This window comes from Talpa europaea, assembly GCF_964194135.1.
Source record: "Talpa europaea genome assembly, chromosome: 14".
NCBI lineage: Eukaryota > Metazoa > Chordata > Mammalia > Eulipotyphla > Talpidae > Talpa > Talpa europaea.
The window spans coordinates 76,537,919-76,555,199 of record NC_140082.1 but is presented as its reverse complement, the minus strand read 5'-3'; the positions used below and the strand labels follow the sequence as shown (position 1 = coordinate 76,555,199).

At 45.3% G+C, this 17,281-nt stretch overlaps 1 protein-coding gene across 1 annotated transcript in view; it reads right to left on the bottom strand.

Annotated features, from left to right (window-relative positions):
• The window catches only part of OCA2 (OCA2 melanosomal transmembrane protein), a 168,540-nt gene that overhangs the window by 50,891 nt on the left and 100,368 nt on the right, over positions 1–17,281 (bottom strand). The window contains exons 19-22 of the mRNA XM_084253372.1: positions 14,303–14,362; positions 13,587–13,691; positions 6,151–6,244; positions 3,023–3,116 (exon numbers count right to left, since the gene is read on the bottom strand). Of these exons, the coding sequence (XP_084109498.1) occupies positions 3,023–3,116; positions 6,151–6,244; positions 13,587–13,691; positions 14,303–14,362 (353 nt within the window). The remainder of the gene's footprint in view (positions 1–3,022; positions 3,117–6,150; positions 6,245–13,586; positions 13,692–14,302; positions 14,363–17,281) is intronic.

Genomic DNA, 17,281 nt, shown 5'->3' with positions numbered 1-17,281 from the left:
TTGATTAAAACAAAACGTGAGTGTATTGTTCACTTGCCAGATGATCTGTGAGTGTTTTGAATATTGTAATAAGAGTTGTGGGTGGCAGAGCGATGTTTCTGGATGCCAGCTTGTCAATATGTATCTGGATTCTTAAAACATTGTTCTCTCAGCCAGCAAGTGTATTTTAGGAAATTTATCTCCAATTACCAAGAATAAGACAAAGTTTTATCTATTTTATCTATAAATACATTCATCATAGATTGATTATAACAAAGAAAAGGAAGTAACCTAAACGGCAGACAAAGATAAAATAATAAAATATCCACCTGGTGTAATCTAAATATATTCTATTTTGGAAGAATAGTAAACAGCCTGGTAATACAATGTATCATGAAAAGATAAGACATAATGTGATTAAAAGTTTTTGTTATATCTATATGTATTATATGGCGGGGGGGAGAATGTAAGAAAGCACACCAACTTATGATGGGGAATCTCTGGATACTAATTCACCTTTATATTTTATTCTTTCAGACCTTTTCTTTTAGACACCTATTTATATAGTCCAAAATAGTATTTTTTTAATTAAGTAGGAAGTCAATTTTTGCAAGGTGTTTCAAAGAAGACACCTTTCAAGGACAGAAATGTTTTAATGTGGTAGATAAAGTCAATTTAGTACACTAGCAACTACAAGCTAAGAACTTTATGCAAATGAGGTTCGTACAACAATTAGACACCCATTTTCTGAGACAACTGCTCTGATTTCCAAGCAGCAAGGACCTGATAAGAAAAAGCAGAACAGGAACCTGATAGAAAAAAGACACGGCTCTTTTGCGGCAAGCTGGGTGGAACTGGAAGGGAATGTGCTAAGTGAAAGTAGTCAGAAGGAGAAAGACAAATATCAGATAGTCTCACTTATGCGTGAGATATAGAGAAACAAAACAAAGGGTCAACAAAACCAAACCAATAATCAACCCTAGAAATCTGACTTTAGAAATGAGGCTACAGTCAGAGCAGGTGGGGATGAGGGAGAGCAAAGTGAGGAGGGGCCCAGTGACTGTGGTAGAGAACTATGGGCGTCTTGTGCTGGGTGTGGTGTGGGGACATATATCTGAAGGATGTGACCCTGAATCACACACAGGGTGGTAAATCAATGTTACCACAAAAAGAAAGAAGGAAGGAAGGAAACAGGGAGTGAAGAAGGCAGGGAAGACGTGGTTCTTGACCACAAACTACTGAGGCATTTTTTCTCCATCTAAGAAATGGATTCAAATCATAAGACCATCAGCTCATGAGTTTTGGGAGGAGACATCTGACCTTGCCCCAAGCTTTCTGAGGCCACCAAGTCACTAAATTATATCCTAGGTTTTCACCACTGTACTCTGCACACGGGTTGAGTAGTGGCATAGAAATGCAAGGCTTACTTGAAAAGCCCAATCTTCTGGTGCTTCACCCACAGCATCTGAACCCCAGTCCCCACGCTTGTCTTGAGCAGCACGGACACCAATCCTTCCCCGCGAGGATTCTAAGGACACCGACCAGTGTTGCTAAATGACTATGAGAGTCTGGGGCCCGGCTCACGATTGCCAGCAGGCTGAAGAGGCGGCCAGGGGCATCTGAATGACAGCTTCAGCTCTGCAGGAAATGGGGAGTCCATCCAGAAGACACAGTCCTGTGGCCACTGGGCCCAAGTTTGTGCCTTTTATTGCTGCCCCTCCAGACCACACGTCTTTGCACCGCCCTTCTCAGCTGTAGTCTGGGGCCGCACCCTCACTGACCACAGAGCAAAGGCAAGGCGATGGTGTGCGGTGAGTTGCTTGCTAAGGCCATTACTACATTTTCTGTATTGAACACTGTTCTCATCAAAAGAATTCTTATTTAAGTGACAGGATTATTCCTTTTCTACTCTGCAGGGGCAGACGAGAGTCTGAACAGGAAGAAATTGGCTCAGTACTGAGTTTTGGATCCTGTCTTTGGGGAGAGGGAGTTGGGGAGGGGGTGGTTAATATTGTACCCAGAGTCCCACTGAGAGGTGCACGTTCAGTGCCCCAGTGGCTCGCTCTCCAGCCAAGTGCCTGCTTCCCACACCCGAGTCTCCAGGAGTGTCATTCAAATCATTGTTGCAGCAAAATTGTCAAACATCACTAACCACTCGTGAACAGTGGAAATGGCCGGTGGAGTAAGTCTGCAAAAGCCAGGGTTTTATTAATCACAGAGGCCAATGTTGTTCCTCACCCGGCAGGGCTCTGTCCCCAAGTGCAGCCCAGGAAGCAGAGCCCTGCAGAAGCACAGGGCCTAGGGCAGGAGGCTCTGCACTCAGCCAGAGCAGCTGATGCAAATCCTTAATGGAGCTGGCTTTTAGAACCATCGCTGCAATACAACTGTAAGGTGACAGTTTATGAACTTCAACAGAAACTTTGATCAAGACCACGTGTGTATTAAGCTCATCTTGGAGCACCATTTTACATGAACCACCAACTGCAGCACGCTCACCAGCTTCCACCATGCAGAGTGCAAGAAAATACAAGCATGCAGGGAGGTGAGATACAGAGCAGTGCCAGCCCCTTTGAGCAGGAGCACCCCTACCCCAGGCCTCTTCTCTGCTGTCCTCTTGGAAGTGCCCACACAGGGAACACCCTGTTCCCGGGCCCCAGACTACAATATCTCTGGGCCCATTCAAGTAGGGGCTTTTGTGCAAGACAACCCAGCTGGGTCCTGCACCCTCAGCCTGGATAGCCACAACACCAGTTCCCATTGGAATTTTCCAAATATCCAGCAGCCCACAACCATTTCCTGACCCCTTGGCTCCATGTGAGTCATTCAGAACCCATGAGTCAATCTCTGTGTTACAAAGCTAATCCCAAACATTTGTTTAATGTTTCTTCTCTGACCTAACCCCACCTACGCCAAAATCTCACTAATGTTAAAAACAAGCTTATCTTAGTGTCTGGCAGTATGCATTTGCATTGCCTCTTTTTTATTATTATGAAGTAAGCATAGAAACTATACAAACAGAAATTTTAATGAGTGTTTGAAGTACCTGAAAAAATCCATGAAAGAGAACCCATATCCATGCTGTTCGGCGATCCCTGCACAAACCACGTTTGCTGAAGCTCCAATCAGCGTCCCATTACCTGGAATCAAAAATTTTAAAGACAAAAATCTCAGCTTTATCTTGGTGGCAAACTGCTGTCCTCTTTTGTTCTGTAATTCGGGTCCTATCACAAGCTTTTGATATGATGATTGCTATTTACAGGCACTATCCAAGTGACTGCTTTGCAAATATCTGAAGGAAAAAAACAACAACCAGAAAATAAATTTGGGGCTTATAATGATCATCTTCATTTAGGGACTGGACTAGTCTTTGCCCTGTGATAGAAGGAGGAAGGGCACATCTCCTTGGGATGTGGTGACATATATGTTTAGAGGAAAATGTACGACCCCTACAACATAGGCGAGGACATGCATCTTCAGAACCATGGAATAGAGTCTCGGGATCGCCTTCCTTGGGACTCCAGGACCCACTCCTGCCAGGAGCACATTTCTGTAGCTGAAAAGATGGATGCAAACAACTGGGAATTAAAATGCCCTTTGGACAGCAGCACAGCAGCCCTTCGCGAGGAGAGAAGGTGCACATGGATACACGAGGGAGGCTACGTGGGGAGGGTGTGGTCCCAGGCTGGCACCGACACAGTGGCTGGTCAAGGGGGGTGGGTGTGTTTGCAGAAGCCGGCCAGCATCTTCTATCCCCTGCCACAGAGGTCAGAGTGCAGGGGTGGACCAACCAGGTGCCGCCCAGAGGGCTCAGTGCTGACACCTGTGCACACACCACCCAGGAGAAAACTGTCCACGGAGGACCAGCAACCACTAGACACACGTCTGGGGCTGTCTACAGTGTGAGGCATGAGGGAGCCGGGACAAGGGGTAAGAGCAGAGCAGGAGGAGATGCACTAAGGACAAAGCCCAGCGGGTAAGCTGTCCCCTTCACGGCTGCCTCCTTCTAGCCTCCAAGCACGGTGTCGCCTCTGAGTCTTCTGGAACACAGCGCACAGGCAGACGTGTGGACTCTCTAACCTCACGGTCACATCATCCTCGAGGTTTCTCCACTTGAGGAGAAGCCCCCTAGAGGAGACTTCCAGAATCTCTTTCATGGATTATTTCAGTTTTCGTAAACCATGGCTTTTGCAGCTCATGCTGTTTGTTCTCTGCTGTGTTGAGAACAATGTCACCTTCCACTCCCTAACTGGACTCGGAAGGCCCTGACTTTGACCCATGAGAGACTTGAGACCTTGTGGAAATAACTGAGAAATCTCTCCCTTCCTTCCTGCCTTCCTAGGCACAACAATTCCACAGGACCCATCTCATCAATGCCCCACCTGACTCAAAACTGGCTTTGCTTTCTTTGGAAGCTACTATTTGGAAAAATGCCATGTACGTGCTTTCTCTCCTCTCTGCCCTGCCTCCTTTCTTCCCTCAGTCTCCCTGCATTAGGACGGCACCTCCTGATCAAACTTGAACATACAAACTTCTGCTTCCTAGAAACCTGGGCTAAGACGATTTTTTCTTAAGATGTATCTGAATTTTTCTTAGCTCTCAGTAGAAAGAGCAACCAAAAAGTACTGAGAAATAAAACCAGGGAAGATTTTTGTTTGTTTGTTTCAAACTACTAAATCATATCCAACTCACAAAGCAAATGACATTTCTTAAGACAACTTAAAACTTCTATTTAAGACGCTCTTCAAAACATCAAATCCTAATGGAATAAGGAGTTATGTTTTCATCGAACTTTCAGTTTGGGATGATAAAAAAGTTCCAAAGATGGTGGGGATGGTTGCGAAACAATGTGAATGCACTGAATGCCACTGAACTGGACACTTAGAACTGATTAAAACTGACATTAAAGACACCCCAAAAAGTGTTGGAGAGGATACAGAGAAAGAGGATCCCCACTGCACCATTGGTGGGAATATATGCGTCATCGCCGTAGATGGCCATGTGAGGACGCCTCTGCCTCTGGGGTTACCTTAGCTCAGAGACGGTCTCCCCCACTCAAGACCACACTGTCAGGTACTAAGAGATGCTTATGGAGGCTGAATGAACAAAATCCCACCCAGAGGATGCATTTCCAGGTCTTTGGATTCCGTTTCTATCACCAGTGTTAAAGGAAGCTAAGAATGCAGTGTATGCTTTTCCCAAGGCTGGTTCTTAATGGGGGTCATTTGAACAGGTCTGCAATCTCGTAAGCTGGAGGTCTCATTGCTGAACTAGGTGAATTAACCGTCTCTAAAGTCATAGACATTTCACAGGATGACATTAATCCCTCTTTACAAACAAGGAGATGGACTAACCAGAAAGTTATTGATTGAATAGCTAGACATCAAGCAAAGAACAAAGAAAGCTGGGTTATCTAAGAGTGCCTGGATGTAAGAATAAAAACTTAAGATGCATCTGATGTATTTATCTAAGGATCTCACAATCCTCTTGTGTTCCCGAAGGGGATTAGGCTCCTAAGTGTGAGAGGCACTCTACACAGCTCCCTCTGAGACCATCACGTCTGCAGCCCTATATTTGCTCACCAGAGGTTAGTCCCTCCTGACACTTTCTCTAATTCACTTTTCAATTTCTCCAAGGATGACACCTCCCTTGAAACAAATATTATTTTTCAATCTGTCTTCTTTCTCACAGGTTACAGTCTCTGCCTTTGAGTGCACCATTTGCTGCACCCCCACCCTTGCCTCATTCCTTAGGGAGAGGCAAGAAGGAGCTGCAGCTGAGGACAGCACCTGAGTCAGAGTCTACTTCTAATCATAAGCCACTCGGCAAGGTGTGGTGTGGAGCACAGTAGCCGGGAGGAGTCAGTAAAGCAAACATTGTTTAAAAATGAACAATGATGTAAAAAAAAATATTAAAAAATAAATTAAATAAATTAAAAAATAAAACTAAGAAAATAATGATAATAATAATAATGACCATCCTCGACCAGGGCTTGGAACGTCAGGGGCCATCTGTACTGTGGAAAGTGACAGGTTTTACAAAGGAACTGAATAATTCCGGAATCCCTCCAGTCAAAGTTGAAGATGGGTTTTCACTCAGGAAATATCTACATTCTCCTTAATGTACTTTCTATCCGACACACACACCCCCAACCATGCATCAGCACCCCCTTACCTCCCAGGCAGGCACCGAGGGCCAGGGCATACATGAGCGGCGGCACAGGCAAGCTGACCTCAGGGTCCTGGCTCAGGTTGAGGAGCACGGGGATCTGTGGAGGGAGAGGACGCTGACACCACATCCGCGGGAGCCCGGATTAGCTGCCAGTACTTGAATGACTTGCAAAATCCAAATCACTTTTTCAGCAAATGGTAAAGAGCACGGGTTATTCAAAAGGAGCCCCGAGGGAGCTCTAGAATCCACAATACTGTGAGTTTTGGTCCATTGCTATGTCTTGGTTTCCAGACACAGCTTGTCCTTCTCAGCTCGCCTAGCTGCTGCTGTGGCTCATAAAGGAGGTAAGGCTGTGAAGATGCCCGCCAGGGCTTGGGGGCACAACTATCTCACCTGCATTCACGAGTCCCACAATGGCCACAGCCCACACTAACTTCATACATGTATCATCTTTTGAATCCTCAAAAGTCCCTCAGTGAGCTTGTTCCTGACAAGATAAGGAGAAGGAGGCGGGGAGAGGAGGAGGTCTCGTGAGTGGCCAAGTCAGTTCTCTGAACCCAAACCACACGAGGGGCACTGTGCTAAGCTGCTTTTCTGAGCCCTGCGTGCAGTCACCCTGAACCTGACCTACACAGTCACCGAGCTGTGGGGAACTGTCTGAAGTATACATTTTCTAGGACAGCTGTGACAAAGTGCCAAATACTGGATGGCCTGAAGCAACCCAAATATATTATCTCACAGTCCTGAAAACTGGAAGTCTGGAACCACGCGTGGCCATGTTCTTGCTGATTGCTCAACAGAAGGATCCTTCTTGCTGCTTCTAGCACCCTGTGTCACCGGCGGTCCTCGGTGTTCCTTGGCTTAGGACACATCACTCCAGTCACATGGGGGTCTTCTCCCCACATGTCTTCACACTGCCTTCCTTCTTTGCATGCTTGCTTCTGTGTCCAAATTCCCCTTTTTTTCTAAGGACATCAGTCACACTGGACCAGGACCAACCCTAAGTTTAACATGATCTCAAGCAAGGTCACATTCTGAGGGATTTGTGGGTAACAGTTCAACAAATCTTTAGTCAAGATACAATTCAACCCATCGCAATAACTTTATCAGAAGTCTGGAGTATAACCGAGCCCTTCCTGAATCAGCAGGGATTAATAAAGAGACTGTTAATTTTTGACAAATTTTGGCCTTCTTGCAGTGCCTGCCATTCTCCATCTCCCAGCCCTGTGGTTGCGTCCTGAGGGCAGCAGGCTCCATTTAGGGTGCAACTTGCAGCTACCACAGTAGATGGTATGGACCTTGTCCTCCAAAAGCCAGGGTTCCATGTATTGATTGCTAATCTTTGCTTTTGGTCACCTAGAGGCTAGCATAGAATCTGGCCACTGTTTCTATCCCCAAGTGCTGAAGCACCAGCTTCAGAGGATTTAAAAAGACAGTACTTTTCTCCCCACCCCCACCCCATTTGGGGAGCTAAACACTTAGGGTCATCTTTTTTCAAGATACTGGTTGACTGTAGAAAAAAATGAAAGAGAAACTTCAACAACACATACAACAAGGAATATAAACTTTGCAAAAGAAAATTTTGAAAAAGTCATAAATGATGACTCCAGCCTTCAAAAGGAAAAATTTAACAATCTCCAAGGAGTGAGAGAAACAGATTTCCAGAATTACCACAACATAATACTCAAAATGCCTCATTGTCAACAACAACAAAAATACGAAACACGCAAAGAAATAAGGAAAGTGTGGCCCAGTCACAGTGGGAGAAAAGAATTTGACAGAATCTATCCCTGAAGTCCAAACAAAAGAGTTATCAGTCTGGGCCTCCCTGGTGGTGCAAGGGGTTGAGCGCAGCACTGTGAAGCTGTCCGCAGCACCTGCAGCATGAGTTTCATCCCTGGCTGTCCAGGGAGCTACCCACATGGCGTAGCAGACCTCTCCTGTCTTGCCCGCTGCTCCCCTCAGCAGTGTATTTCAGTCAGTCTGCCTGTTCTGTTCCCCACTCTGTCTCTGGTGGATCCTCTCACCATCCACACCTCTGGCCTGTACCCCAGTTCTGCATAAATAAATAAATCCTTAAAAAAAAAAAACAAAAGATTAAATCAGCTATCTTACATAAGTTCAATGAGTTAAAGAAAACTACAAACAGCTAAATAAAATCAGGAAGATGATATACAAACCAAATGAGAATATCAGTTATAAAAATAAATTAAAAAAGAATCAAACAGAATTCTAGAGCTAAAAAGCACAATAACTGAAATGAAAGAGAAGTTTAAGAGCAGACAGAAAAAAAGAATCAGCAAACCTGAAGGGAGGACATTGAAATGAGCAGGCCCGAGGGGCAGAAGAACAAAAAAAAATGAAGAAATGAGCACTGCCTTGGGGTCTTCAGAACCCATCAAATGTACCAACATACACACCCATCTTACTTGCCCTCCCTCTGCACTCACTTCACCTGTCTCCCTTCTGTACCTACCTGTCCTCCCAGTAATCCAGGACACCTCCTCTCCCTGCACCCACCACACCTGTCCACCTTGCCTCCATCATACCTGTAGTCCCTCTACACCCATCACTGGGGTCACTATGCATCTGCCTATGCCTTACACTCTTGCTGCTGTCTGCCTGCTGTTAATACCTGCCAACTACCCCAGGCAAAGCTCTTACCCTTGGACACTCAAATCTAGAGAACTGTCCAGTAGTCTTCTGTTAATGGGCCCTCCCAGGTCTGTTTGCTGTCCTCTGTCTGTGGGACATGTCACGATTACTCACTTGGGCAGCTGGTCTTCTAAATGTGCCACAGGGCCTCCCTGGTGGTGCAAGGGTTTAGGACGCAGCCTATGAAACTGTCCACAGCCACTGCAGCATGAGTTCAATCCCTGGCCAGGGAGCTACCCACATGGCGCAGCAGACCTTTCCTAACTTGCCCGCTGCTCCCCTCAGCAGTGTATTTCAGTCAATCTGCCTGTTCTGCTCCCCACTCTCTCACCCCCCGCACCTCTGGCCTGTACTCCAGTTCTTGTTTGCATAAATAAATCTTAAAAAAATAAATAAATAAATGTGCCACAGCTCCCTGAGGTGCTGAGTGGTGTGAGGCCAGTCCCCAAGCCATGGAAGGCTTGAGACATGGACGACCCTAACCCTGTACTGCAGGACCCTTCCAAGGCTGCTCCCCATGCCAAAGAGGAGGTTCTCCTGAGAGCTATGCACCCACCACTTAGGCAGATTTGCATCCACACAACCTGTGAGCCTGCAGTTAATGCACTACAGGAGCCCTCCAAACGAAGGTTGGCTGAGGGAGGCTCCAGGCTGCTGTGTGTCTGCTTCTATAAGGCTAGTGCTTTCTTTGCTTACACGGTGGTAAAGCTGGGATTCAAGCCCAAGTCCTCCTCCTCCAGAACCCGAGCTGTCAATTTCTAAATGTGTTCATGTTATTAAAACGAAGCACAGTCCACTGGACCTAGCGACTCTCCACATTACTTTGCTCCTGAAAGTATAAGGAAAAGATGAGTTAAGGCAAAATGAGATTAAGTTAAAAAAGCAAAAGTGGATGGGAATTGCTTGACTCTTGCCATTCTGAACTAGGGGTTCCCGTGTCAGGGGTGATAATAGGCTGCTCTCTGTCTCAGCACCTCCTGGAGGGTATGTGGTAGCAGGGCCCAGCAAGGTAATCAGGAGGAGGAAGATGAAGAAGAAACCAGTCTTTTAAAAAAATGACTTGCACACGGAGGAGGCTGAATGATAACACAGATAATGATGAGTATCGAGAAGTCAGTGGAGAAAACCCACAAAATTATGTGCATAAATTACCAGCCTTTGAATTCAACATCCAGGACAGGAATAATCACATTTTAACTTGAAAATTGCCTAAGAATTCTTCCTGCTCAAGCAAATGAGGCTGGAAAAGATAAGGTTTAAATGGAGAAGGACTGCCAGGGAGTTCTCAATCATTAGCAATGGATTTCAGGTTTCCGACACAATTTGGGGGGCAGCACACATAGGTCTATGCACAGCGCCCACAAAAGCAGGTCTGGGTTCAGCTGTGGCCACAGCTCCCTGTCAACTGTAGAAGGGGGAAGAGAAAGGAGAGGAGGCGGATGTCAAAGGCATTTCCCTGGATGGAAGTACTTGTCACCGAAATGTTTCCATACCTGTTGATGGGGAGCCATCAACCAAGACCTCTAGTGCTCCCACGGCCTCACCCCTCGGGCGCTTCTGCCCCAAGGAAGTGAGGAATTAGCCCTGGCGCCTGAGTGAAGCTTCCTGCTCAGACTCTCCCCATCTGTTCTGAGATCACTACACACTGACGAAATATCAATATTAAAACAGTCTCATGATGTGAAATATGGCTTCATTATGTCATCTCTGAAGATAAGAAAAGGTCAAAATGAAGAGGTGGGCCCAACACAGAGGGATAGGGAAAACTTCAAAGTGTAAATATAATCCCCAAAAGCCCTGGGGTACTCTCCAAAGGGCTGTGTGGCTTATGTCAGGATTTTCACTAAAGCCCTGTCCAGCTGACTTGGAGAGATAAACCCATCTACGATCTAGTCCCTTCCACTCTGAACACTGTGAGATAAGCAAAAATTCAATAGCATGATCCTGTCAGTTATTAACTAAGTCTCTGGCAGTTCCTGAATCATGTGGTGTTGTTCTCAAACCATGAAAGAAGAGAAATAGCAGGAAAAATGTGAACAGGCTTCCTACCTGCAGCTCTTGGCTCCCAGAGGACAGGATGCATGGAAGAGCAACACCCCCAAATTAAAGACACACTTTGGGAAAAAGACGTGGCCCAAGAAGAGGTTTTGTCTCAAACTCACTTCCTTGGAATGATGCCCAAATTTTCCAATGAAAGCATTCTGAGTGGACCCCTCACAACCTCATCAGGATACACTGCCTCAGTCTCTCCATGAGACCCACTGTGTGTGTTTGGTTTGACAGCACTTGTGGTTGTTAGAAATGGTGACCACATCTTTCAGCTCTCTGACACTTTTTTTTTAAATATTTATTTATTTATGCATACAAGAGCTGGGGTACAGGCCAGAGATGCGGGGGGGTGAGAGGATTCACCAGAGACAGAGTGGGGAGCGGAACAGGCAGACTGACTGAAATACACTGCTGAGGGGAGCAGCGGGCAAGACAGGAGAGGTCTGCTGCGCCATGTGGGTTGCTCCCTGGCCGGTCAGGGATTGAACTCGTGCTGCAGAGGTTTCTGATTGCCTCATAGTGTGGTGCTTAACCCCTTGCGCCACCAAGGAGACCCTCCTTGACACTTTTTAATCAAGTTTTCTTACCTGTTAAATTTCCATGAATGTCTTGTTGAGCTGGCCAATGACTTTGGTCAGAGCTGTGTCCTAAGCAAGTCTACCTCTTTATTGACCCAATAGTATTTCCACAGAATATTCTCGGGTTTCCAGTTCATTTCAGGAAAAGAATAAAGTTAAACATGAGGGACTCTCACCAACATAAAACCCACAGAGTAGCTGGACTGCATTTAGGGGTAGAAGGTTCCTCAACAGGAAGGGTCAGGTTACCTGGAGGAGACGTTCCTATAGGAACCAGCTCATGCCTGACCAATTAAATTCCCAAGTCCATAACTTCCTCTACTCCTATAAAACAATCTTGGCCCCCAGATCAGGGAGACAGATTTGAGCCTTGTCTCTGTGTCCTTTCCAGTTGATTTCACAATAAATTCTATCTCTCCTCAAAAGCCCATGTCATAGTATTGGCTTCTTTGTCAGCCAGGCAGCAAGCCCTTGCTAGGTAACAACATTGTCTGTGACCCTGAGGACACTGGGGGTACAACTTCCCTCCCTACAAACAGTAACAGGTCCAGAGAGGATGAGAGCCAAGAGTGACATGAGGGAAACATTCCTTAGGGAAAATTCATCTACTGCATCTATTATTTCCAATTCTTTTGCAAACACTTGCTAAATACCTTCTTGGTGTCAGGCACATGCTGGAGAATAAAGACACGAATGCAAATCAGAGACTGAAGCTCCAGAGCATCCTAACAATCACTCAGCCTCCACTGAGTCGAGTGCAAAGTACCCGGGACCTCAGAGTTCAAGCAAGACCTTGCTCAGGAATACAAGAAGTGCTGAGGAGGAGAAGGCATTTAGGGGCCACTGAAGGAAGCTTCAAGGAGCTCTGTTTCAGGAGCTCCTTGTTCCAAGGAGCACACTCAGTTCCAAGGCAGAAGGTGAAAGAAATTCACTCTCCCCACCCCCTTTGCATCTTGAAGAGACAAGTGACACAGGCTCTTCCATCAACAACCCTGCAAGAAAGGCAGACTTGGAGAATTTGGGGGAGAGTGTGACAGGGTAAGCTCGGGGCAGAGTGACAGGTCTGGTGGATTCTATAGAAACAATTTCACCTGAGTGAGAATGGGACACAAGTGCCAGCTGACCAGCATCCCAGGAACACAGGCCCAGCCGCCTCCGCTGGCCTGAGAGGTGACGCTGCCCCAGATGTCCAGGCTCCAGCCACAGTGAGGACATTGCCCGCGGGCACTCGACAGCATTCGCCCTCCCTCTCCAATTCAGTACTTCATGAGATAAAAAAGAACAGCCAGAGAATTCATTCAGAATGACCAAAACCAGACCACGAAACAATAGCAAGGGATCTTGAGTCACCCTGGGCAGACACAGTGAAGCCAGGCGATGGGTGAGTGACAGTCCCAGGTCAGCCTGAGGCCCAACTAGTGTTGGCCTCCCTCCTCCTCGCCGCCAGCTTCCCTGCTCTGTTCCTTTAGGGGCCAGCTGATGGCGGCCGCCCTCACAGTCACAACAGAAAAAACTCCTTCCCAGGTAGAGACCAGCCTGAAGAGGGTTCTCACAGGGCAGCTGTCTGAGACAGGAGCCAGGCTGCCTTGGGCAAACCCCCATCCCCGCCTTTCCTTTGGTATGCCAGGAATTCACACTCCAGACCTACACTGAGCGGCTGTGGTGTCTGAAGATACAGCAGGAATGGGGCTCATCAGTGCTGCAAAAGGCCTCTACTGTGTATCCCCAATCTTGGATGGGGCCAGGACCACACAGAGAAGTCAAAACCCTGCTCAGGCCAGGCACCAGAACCACGCGGGCTGCCCAGAAGGGTTTCTGCCTCAAGGGGCATGGAGGATGAACGCCTTCGACCAGTCTTTATTGTTTGGTGTCTCCCAGTTTAAAACAATAATAGCAATCATGAAAAAACATTCCATGCTGGATGGAAGCCCTCAGCCAGGCTCACCCTGCAACCACCAGTCAGTCCAGGACAAGCCACGCCCAAGCTGCGGGCCCTGGGCACCAGCCTGCCCCTCAGCCCGGGGCCTGCAGCGCAGCTGTCTCTAAACCTGGGAGTGCAGCAAAGGGGTGGGGTCCATTTGCTCATCCTCTGGTGAGCCCAAATTGTGTGCAGGACAAAAGCGGGACCTCATCACCCGGAGGAGATGTGCCACTCACCATTGTCGCCGTGAACGGGATGTTGTCGATCAGGGACGACGCGATGGCTGAGACCCAGATGATGAGGGCGATGGCGGCCGCGAGGCGCCGGTCCTCGGGGACCATCTGGAAGGGGTCATGAGACACCATGTATGGCAGATGCGCTGCTAAATCTCCCCCATGGAGGGTCTATGGGGGAGTTTAGGAAGGGACTGCAGGACTGTGGGTCTTTTGTCAGACCCCTAAGGAGACCAAGGCAGACCCAGCATGCCAAGAGGACCAGCCTGGGCTTTCCAGACCCTATTGAAGCCTCCACAGGTACACAAATATCTAAGGGGAGCGATTCCCAGGCACACTCGTGCCAACCAGGCAGCAGAGCGGAGCAGAGTGACACCTGTTCCTGACTGTCTGGTTGGGCAGACACAGGTGACACCAGCCTGGCCTCGGAGCTGAGCCCGGGGCGGGGCCTCCACTGCGCTCGCTAGCTCAGACTGGTGTCTCTGTTGCTCTCCTTTTGGGACAGGTTTTAACTAAAGGCTAATAGCAAAACTGCAGGCATGGATAATTATATATTCTTTGGGAAAAGTCTTCCTTCATCTCTAGGCTACACGGGATAAAATAGGTTCCCTGCTGTACTTTTTTACATAATTAATGTGACCTATTCTTGCCAGTTTTTTTTTTTTTTTAAATCAAAGAAACAGTATCTGGAGCACATAATATTGCAGCATTTAATGTACCTTTATTAGCAAAGCAGTCTGTTCTCCGACATATTCTATCAAGTGAAGATGTGCCAGTGCCTAGAAGAAACGGAGATAGAATGAGAATCAGTGTAAAACTGAGACTATATGTATCTTTTTAAAAGCCGTGTCTTTAAAAATGAAAATAAGTGAACATAAGGTAGATCCCGGCTCTCATTTCTTATAAAAGATCAGACTCAAATACACAGTCTATAAATAATCATAGATGCCGACGGAAGATTCTCTGAGAAGAATGCACAATTGCAGAGGCAGAAATTTCTCATCGATTCAAGTTAATGTCCATGTTACATTTAAATTCGAATGGAAGGCCGTCTCTTGCAGAGCTCTGTATAGGAGTACTGTTCAGCTGGACATAATGAAATGCATTCCTTAGAGGAGCCCTTTCAAGTAAACTGCATTTCAAATTTCTTTTTAGAGTTAAACATCACAGAGTTTTAGAAAACTAAAAAGACAGTGTGGGGTTTTTTTATAACTGTCAGAGAAAGGTAGGAAAGATCTATTTTAACAGAGGCATGTAACTTTTTCTCACAGTACTAGACAGATTTAGAACATTGTGTCCAGGGAGAGACAAGAAAGAAGATGAAATGAAGGAAATGGAAAGGCAGGAGTTGTTTTGTTGGGGCTGCCCCTCTGTCTCCGTCTGGGAGGGGGTATGCTGCTCCCCAAAAAGGGGTCTAGACAGGGAGCCTGGTCCAGACAGCTGTGGGGCAACAGCTGCCGAACACCTCTCAGAAAGGAACTTTTCACTATGATATCATCTTGCTGAATGACCGTAAATATTGAAAACATCAGCTTGACCTTGTTTAATTATGTCTAAAATGGGGACATTCAACCTGAAACTTATATAATTTTGTTATGCAATGTTACTTCAAGTAAAAAAAATAAATAAATAAAAATCCCCAACCATATGTAGACTGGCTTTGTCTTCATTTATTTAGTTGCTGTGCAGTCCAAATATTGGGTCTTTGCTCACAATATTTTTCAAATTATTTATTTATTTTCACGTCATTTTTCATTTTTGATCAATGTATGCATTTTCATCTTGGTTACGGTCCCCATAAAATTCCCACCCCCCCTTGTTTTGATTCTACTCCCTTCTCCACAACCCACCCCCTGCAGTGTGTCGCTGGTTTGTAGTTGCTTGTTGATTTTGATTTTTACTTTATTACAATTAGCCTTTTTCCTGATCCCTTATTTGGGTTTTCTAAATTCCTGCTATGAGTGAGACCATCCAGTATTTTTCTTTTTCTTTCTGGCTTATTTCACTGAGCATGATCCCTTCAAGCTCCATCCATGTTGCCGCAAATGGCATGAGTTTATCTTTTTTGACTGCTGAGTAATATTCCATTGCATATATGTACCACATCTTCTTGATACAGTCATCTATTTTTGGGTATTTGGGTTGTTTTCATAGCTTACCTATTGTAAATAGTGCTGCAATAAACATAGGAGTGCAGGTGTCCTTTTGAATTAATGTTTTTGTGTCCTTTAAGTAGATACCTGAGAGTAGAATTGCTGGATCATATGGAAGCTCCATTTTTTTTTTTTTTTTTGCTCACAATTCTTAATCAAATTTGCTATTATCTCAATAAATCACAAGGATAAATCTATTCAGAGAAGGGTTTCTCAATTTCAACGCTGTTGGTATTAGGAACCAGATCATTTTTTGTCCAGGGGTCTGACTGCGCTTTACAGATGTTTAGCAAGATCCCTGGCTTCCACCCACTAGGTGCTACCTCCTTCTCACCCAGCATGACAAACAAAAATGTTTCCAAACAGTGCCAATATCACCTAAGGCACAAAGTCATCCCCTGCTAAGAATCATTGATAATGACCCACATTTTTCTAAAACGAAATTTTTAATTTTTAATTTCACACTTTTTATTTTGTTCTATACTATGACTGATTGTTTAGCCAGAGTTCTAAATCAGATTAAAACTTTCTCGTAGATATCAAATAGAGATGGTTATATTATGTGTGCATCTTGATTTATGTTTTTAGACAACTATATGTTTACATATTTAGTGTCATTTTGTCTTACACTGCTTACTACAGAATATGGTATTTGGGTCAAAATAAAGAAAAATCTTAAAAATACTTGAACATCACATCTCATAATTCAGTTCAAAGTAACTGATATCCTAATTGGAAAAATGTCAACGTATGAGGAAAATGCAAATATCTAAAGTAGTCTTCTATAAAATGGCAAATTAAATAATGATGTGGCAGCACACTCAATCAAGTCTAAAGCTATAACTACACAACTAAAAATTTATATATGGTTGAAGATTATACACATCACTTATTTCTTCCATCAATTTATGTAGCAAAAAGATGATTGTATAACAAGACCAACATCATTGTTCTATTGCAGCAGCAGGTTGAAAAGACTGGCTCAGTAATGGTCTGACATCCTAGCCCTAACGAAATTAGGTAAACACAATAAATCAGTGCTGTGACTTTTTTTTAAAATGATGAACCAGATGTTTTCCAAGGAATCCCTCTTCCCGTGAAGACATTTCCTGCAGTTGACTGGGAACTGCAGACTTGGACAGCATAGAGTAATGGACTTTCCTTAAGATTGATGCATGGCAAGCTCTAAAGTAAAAGCACTGAGGTGTGAATAGAAGAAAGGTCGTAGACTGAAACAATGATTTTCACATTGAATGGATGTCCTTGAAATAAGCTAAAATTATCCCCTGGCACTGAGCAGAAGCAGGCACAAGCAGTTCTGGAAGAAAGCATCCCAATGTAGGCTCTCAGGAGTCCTACAGATTAAGAGCAAGTAATAAAATTATAACCTAGGATAATCAAGGACACAAAAACAAGCAACAGAATGAGAGTAGAAACAACCAAAACAGACTTACCCAGCCCCTAAACCTGCTTCAGCAAGAATCCATAAATACAGAATCTAGAAGAAAATATTTTGTACAGAGAAAATAACGTTGAAGAATGTAA